This window comes from Microtus ochrogaster, linkage group LG1 (genome assembly GCF_000317375.1).
Source record: "Microtus ochrogaster isolate Prairie Vole_2 linkage group LG1, MicOch1.0, whole genome shotgun sequence".
Lineage (NCBI taxonomy): Eukaryota > Metazoa > Chordata > Mammalia > Rodentia > Cricetidae > Microtus > Microtus ochrogaster.
This window is the reverse complement of record NC_022027.1, coordinates 10,891,097-10,896,643: the sequence shown is the minus strand read 5'-3', so window position 1 is coordinate 10,896,643 and position 5,547 is coordinate 10,891,097. Positions and strand designations below refer to the sequence as shown.

At 48.4% G+C, this 5,547-nt stretch overlaps 1 protein-coding gene across 1 annotated transcript in view; it reads right to left on the bottom strand.

The window, feature by feature from the left end:
- Ikzf1 (IKAROS family zinc finger 1) overlaps window positions 1-5,547 on the bottom strand; it is a 90,247-nt gene that overhangs the window by 19,974 nt on the left and 64,726 nt on the right. Inside the window, exon 5 of the mRNA XM_005359204.3 lies at window positions 1,885-2,052. Within this exon, the coding sequence (XP_005359261.1) occupies window positions 1,885-2,052 (168 nt within the window). The remainder of the gene's footprint in view (window positions 1-1,884; window positions 2,053-5,547) is intronic.

The following is a 5,547-nucleotide window of genomic DNA, read 5'->3' as shown; positions in this document are numbered from 1 at the left end:
AAAAAAAAACTAGGTCTTTGCCTTTCCCACTGGCTTGAGAAGCTGTGCTAGCTGCCAACCTGAGAGCATGGTGTCTGCTGATTGGGTTTACGTGTCTTTTCCTACATGACAGATGGGCAGCTGCTTTCTTAGTCACCAGCTAGCATGGCATGGACTGTACGAGTCTCACACCTGAGCCTACACAGGACTGTATGTCACTCCGTCCCTGGCACCCCCAAACTTGGTGGAGCACACATACTCATCACTAATACATGTAGACAGTGTTACCCCCATTTCAGGAAGCCTTCATTTCTTCTCATTCCTTGCAGAAAACCCGGGTCAGCTCTGAGCTAGTGTCCTACCTAGGACAGTGAAGTGCTGGTCCCCTGTCTTCGCCTCTGAGAGAACAGCTCCTCAGAGGAAGGCGGTACCTTTCTCAGCAGTGCCAAGAAGCTCACGGCAATTACAGCTTTGTCCTGTAAGCTTTGTGAGTCTCCTGCATGTTCACTGTCAGCCAGAGAGGAAAGCAGACCAGAGGGGAGATTGCTCTTGGACTCAGCTCTTTTCCTTCTCTACAGCTGTCTAGGAATGCCCATCTGGAGGGGACCACTAACCAGAAAAACCAGCTCTGGCCGACACCTCTTAAAATGTGCACCATAGTAATGGCCCACTCTGACTTGTTTAGGGTTCCTTTAGAGCAAATGCAGTTTGGGCTGAACATGTCATCAAGTCCTTCTGCTGTAGAAATCTCTCCTGATTCTCCTATAGGGACAGACTGACTTTTCTTCCTGCTTCTGTGGAGCCCTCAGGCTCTTCCATGCCACACACACACATAGGATGCTGTTGAGGGGCTTAGGAAAGGCGGGCAAAGAGATGGGTAACTTACACTGTGAAAGGCATCCTTCCTGTTTGGGAAGAGGGTAGCAGTGGGGAGTAGGTGGACTGAGGGCCTCCCTCCTGCATAGCCCTGTCTCAAGGGTGCAGCTGCTGCTCAGAGAAGTCACTGAACAATGACAGAGTGATGGCTGGCTGAGACGGGGCACTCTCTGAGGGCAGGGACAAAGCCCATCAACCTAGTGCTCCTTAAGACAGTGTAGCACATGATGCCACATGACAGGGCAGAATAGGGGCTATACCATGTTGACTATGTTGCAAGCAAATCTAACACAATTGTCGGACAAAATCCCTTTCTCTTCGATCTAGAGCTTGTGGAGCTACTGGGTAAGAAACCACCCAAGAGACAGACTATGAGATCTAATTAAAAATGAGTCTATGAGACAGTTTGAGAACATTTGGATAATTGTCCAGCATTTATGTAGACTGTGTGCCAAGACTCCAGAGTATCTGGGACATCCTGACAGGGAAATTTTGCTGTCTGCTGAAAATCTTGACAGTTTGCTGACAGCCTCTGCTAGTTCCTGGCACAGGAACTACTCTCTGGCTGGGACAGTGTGCCCTGGACTGGTGTAGTCTGACCAACCTGTCTGTGTCCTCTCTGCTGGGAAAAGTATGTCTATTACTGCTATTCAACATATTCTCCACAAGCCAGCGGTAGGCGTGACATAGCAATGAGTGAGCCTAAAGAGATGTGTTTGGAAGGTTAAGGGCAAGAGCAGAGCACTTCAGGCAAATCCCACTTACCAGAGACGGTGGGAGGGAGAAGGCTTTTCTGAAATGCACCAAGGATGTGGGGCTCCCTCCTGTGTTCACGCCCACCCACGACCCCTGGTTCAGTAGGGATAGCAGGTCACCATGTAGGAAGCCAACACCCCCAGAGGGCTGTGGACTGGGTGAAGCGGAAGGGTAGTGACATAGTGACTTCCGGGAACATGGATCACATGATCGAGGGCCCCCTTTACTGAGATGGCCAAGGCCTGGCATCCCAGCCATGCCGAGGAGACCTACCAGAGTGTGTCCTCAGGTGGCCGGTGAGGGCATCCCTGCGGCGACAGGCATAGTTGCAGAGGTGGCACTTGAAAGGCTTCTCGCCTGAGTGCAGCTTGATGTGGCGCAGCAGGTTGCCCTTCTGGGTGAAGGAGGCCCCGCACTGGTTACACTGGAAGGGCCGCTCACCTGGGCGAGAAGGGAAGAGGGTAGTCTGGTGAGAAGGACGGCCTCGAGAAAGTTGTTTCGGGGCTTGGTGACTTCCACCGGCTGCAGGTTTGATAGAACACGGGGCTTTTAGACTAAACCTGCCAGCTACTTAACGCTTCACTGGCTGGGTCAATTTGATCTGAAAATCTAATTTTTTTCCCCTAAATCAGAATGGCACATCACAATGCAAATTCAAACTCATTTAAATAAAGTGACTGCAACATTTTGTGATGAGGAGTCACTCTTCCTGATCAGCAGTTTTGGAATAAACCAATATCCAATTTTGCGTGTTGTGGCATTTGGTGGGGTTTTTAATGTGGCTTTTTTCAAAGGGTCTTTAAAATATGCCACTGAAGCAGCAAAATAAAAAGGAAACTCATTAAAAATGCATTTCAGGATCACAAGTTCATTTCAGCGTTACATTCTTATATTTAAATGAAAGGCACTTCATTATAACAGTTATAATAACTTCTTTTCATTTACATTTTCCCTGTATTTTCCCTTTCAATTTCTTCTCCATTACCTGTCTGTCCCTAAGCAGGCAAATCAGGAGAGAGACAGCCAGAGAGAGTGCGAGGGTGAGAGGGAGATTGGAGAGAGATTGAACACAATGGGAACTTAAGAAACAGGGCAGCTACGGCCTGTCCTCCAGAGGGAATCCCCAGGCTCCTGCACAATGCGTGGCCCTGAGACTTCCTGCCCGTTCCTTCCTTCACAGCTCGGACATCGTCACCTTCGTGTTTCTGTCCATGCTGGACAAGCTGCAGCTCAGGTAGAGATGTCGCTGCCATTGAAGGAGTCTTCCAAGGGAGGGCTCCTCGGTTTGTGACTGAGATAGCCTAGCGTCCCTGCAGTGTTAAGAGCTTCAGCTTACACCCCGGTGCTGGAGAAGGTGCAGGAATTCTACTTATGAACAGGGAGTGTGGACTGTCCTGCTGGGTAGTCATGGGTCTTAGCACTAACTCAAGCAATAACTCTCGGAGTGATGAGTTTGTCATATTCCTTATCAAAGCTTCTTTGGAAGAAAAGAATCTACATCTAAAAGATCATTATGTATGGAAATATATGTCCCAAGACACATTTCTCTTATGAATAAACAATGTGTTAAAAATACCTAATTAACATTTTTCCAACTGGCTAATGCAGGAGAAGAGACTGTTTGTCATGGTGACGGAGGAAGAGCTTGGGTGGACCGGCTGAAACCCAGGCCAGGTTAGACCTTAAAGCCTATACTGGTGCTTGGATTTCCTAATTACCTCTTGAGTCTTTTTCAGTGGGCAGTACAGACACAAAAGTTAAAATTAATTTACAATGGCATTTAAAGAACTGTAGGCCGGGCAGAGGGGCCTTGATACTAATCAGTATGTATGCAGCATTTTCCAAAATCCCCGTCTGGGTTAGACTCAGCTGAACAGAAAGATAGTGTTTAAAGTCAAGGAGCTGGAGAGTGGTAACTGAAGCAGCTCACTCTCCATCCCAAGTGCCCAGCTCAGCTGACACTGCATTCACCAAGGTTCCACTCCAATGGGATGAATGGGAAAAAAGTGACCAGCGTATGAAGAAGACTTAGCTGGGGAGCTTGACCATGCCTAATATCACAGCTCTTACTCAGAGAGGGTAGGCCTGTGCAGGAGACCCCATGGCACAAACATGTTCAGGAGACTCATTTCCCTCCCACAGCAAGGGAAGGCTGGCATTCTGATCCTCAGAGACTGGCCTTCTCACTTGAGTCAATGCACCTTCATGGGCGCTGCTTGCCTGGTGTCTTGATCCCTGCCACACAGCAAGGTAAGGCAGGCTTACTGCAAATCCATTGCTTTCCAACGGCTTGTGTGGGCATGAATATATAGTCCATGGTCGGGGGGTCTTAAAGACCACACTCCCCAAACGGACCACAAATTCCACTCAACGGAGGTGTTACACATAAGGGGGTGTGTCCAAAGAACTGGATCTTAAGACACAGCCCATCTCTCTCTGTTGCCAGTGGCCATGGCCTGTTTCCTGAAGGACAATGGCTTGATACTGTTTCTACATTCAAGTTTCTCTAAGCCTATATCTACTTACATTTACCTGGGATGAGGAATTAGATACTGCAAAATCCTAAATTTCATTTTCATCCCAGGCACGCCACACTTTTCATGAATAGGTGTTCTGCAAAATGTTCGAGACCTTTTGGATAACGCATTTGGGTAACAAATAATATCTTCGTGTTTTTTTTTTTTTTAAACTGGTAGAACTTTTGAGGGCATGTCTGCAGAAGGTAGATTTAAAAAGAAGTATGGCATACAAGAATAGCTGTGCAGGTACCGTGCCCTTGGCAGCGCCTGTTAGGCCGGAGAGCACAGTGGGCCAGCGATTGTGATCTCCTCAGGCCTCTTTGGTCTTTACTATCCAGACTAATAATGCGATGGGCGGGGGCCTGCTACACTTGCTTCAGCTTTCCTACCACCTCAGGATGATTCTCCTTACTCACCCTGAGATGCTGGTGGGGACACGGAGGTTGTGACACTTGAATCCACTATGAGGCCAACTGAGCACCCAAGGGGAAGTGACACATTGCTGCCCACAAACCATTTAGGAAACGGCAGCCCTGGAACTTCTGTCAGTGAGAGGAGCAGCGCTGGGGCTATGCCTCTGAGGTCCGTGTCTACCAGGGGAGGGGGCAGGGAGGCCATGAGCCTTGATGACTGCACAGAGGTCAACGGCAGAGGGAAGGGAGACTCTCGTGTCCATCCTAGCTTGTCCGCTGGAGCATCACGTCCTACACAGCTGAGAGGCCACACTGATGTCTCTGCTCCTTGTCTGCTCCTCAACAGCATGTCCCCAGAGACTTGTCGTGCTCCAGACTTCACGCCCAGTGTTCTTGGGGACTTCTTGGGAACGCCTGCTCTCCAAACTCGTCTGGGGTCTGAGTCAGAATCTGCATTTTCTCAAGACTCCACAGCTTCTTTTAAGCCGGGGAAGCATTCTAACTAGCTGCCGTAAACATAAGAATGTAGACACAGACCTCCGCTGACACATTCCACCTGTCTGTCATGTCTAGTTACTCAAACCCAGTGGGCTAATCAGGGTTTTTAATCTCCACCTGTGGCTTTGTCTGTTCACATATATGAAGATAGACGGTGGAATCAGCCAAGAGCAAACTCTGACGGGGAATCTCTTCCTGGCAGGCCTGATACGGTGGGTGGTATATACCTCTGTCTGGAAGTTATCTGCTCCATAACTGAAGGAAAAACCTAGTATATTGAGGTACTTAGTCACTATTTGTTGGGGAAAGTACGTAGCAAACATGAGGTGCCCTTCGGAATCTGTGCCTGGCAGGTTTATTCGTCACATGTAATTCTTCTTTTTTAAAATCAAGGCAGCCAGTCACATTTTGGCAATTTAGTATACCAGAACTCGATTCACCTATCAAATATCTACCTAAGGGAACTTTCATTGTACAGTCAGGTCTTACAGGAATTAGCAAGACAG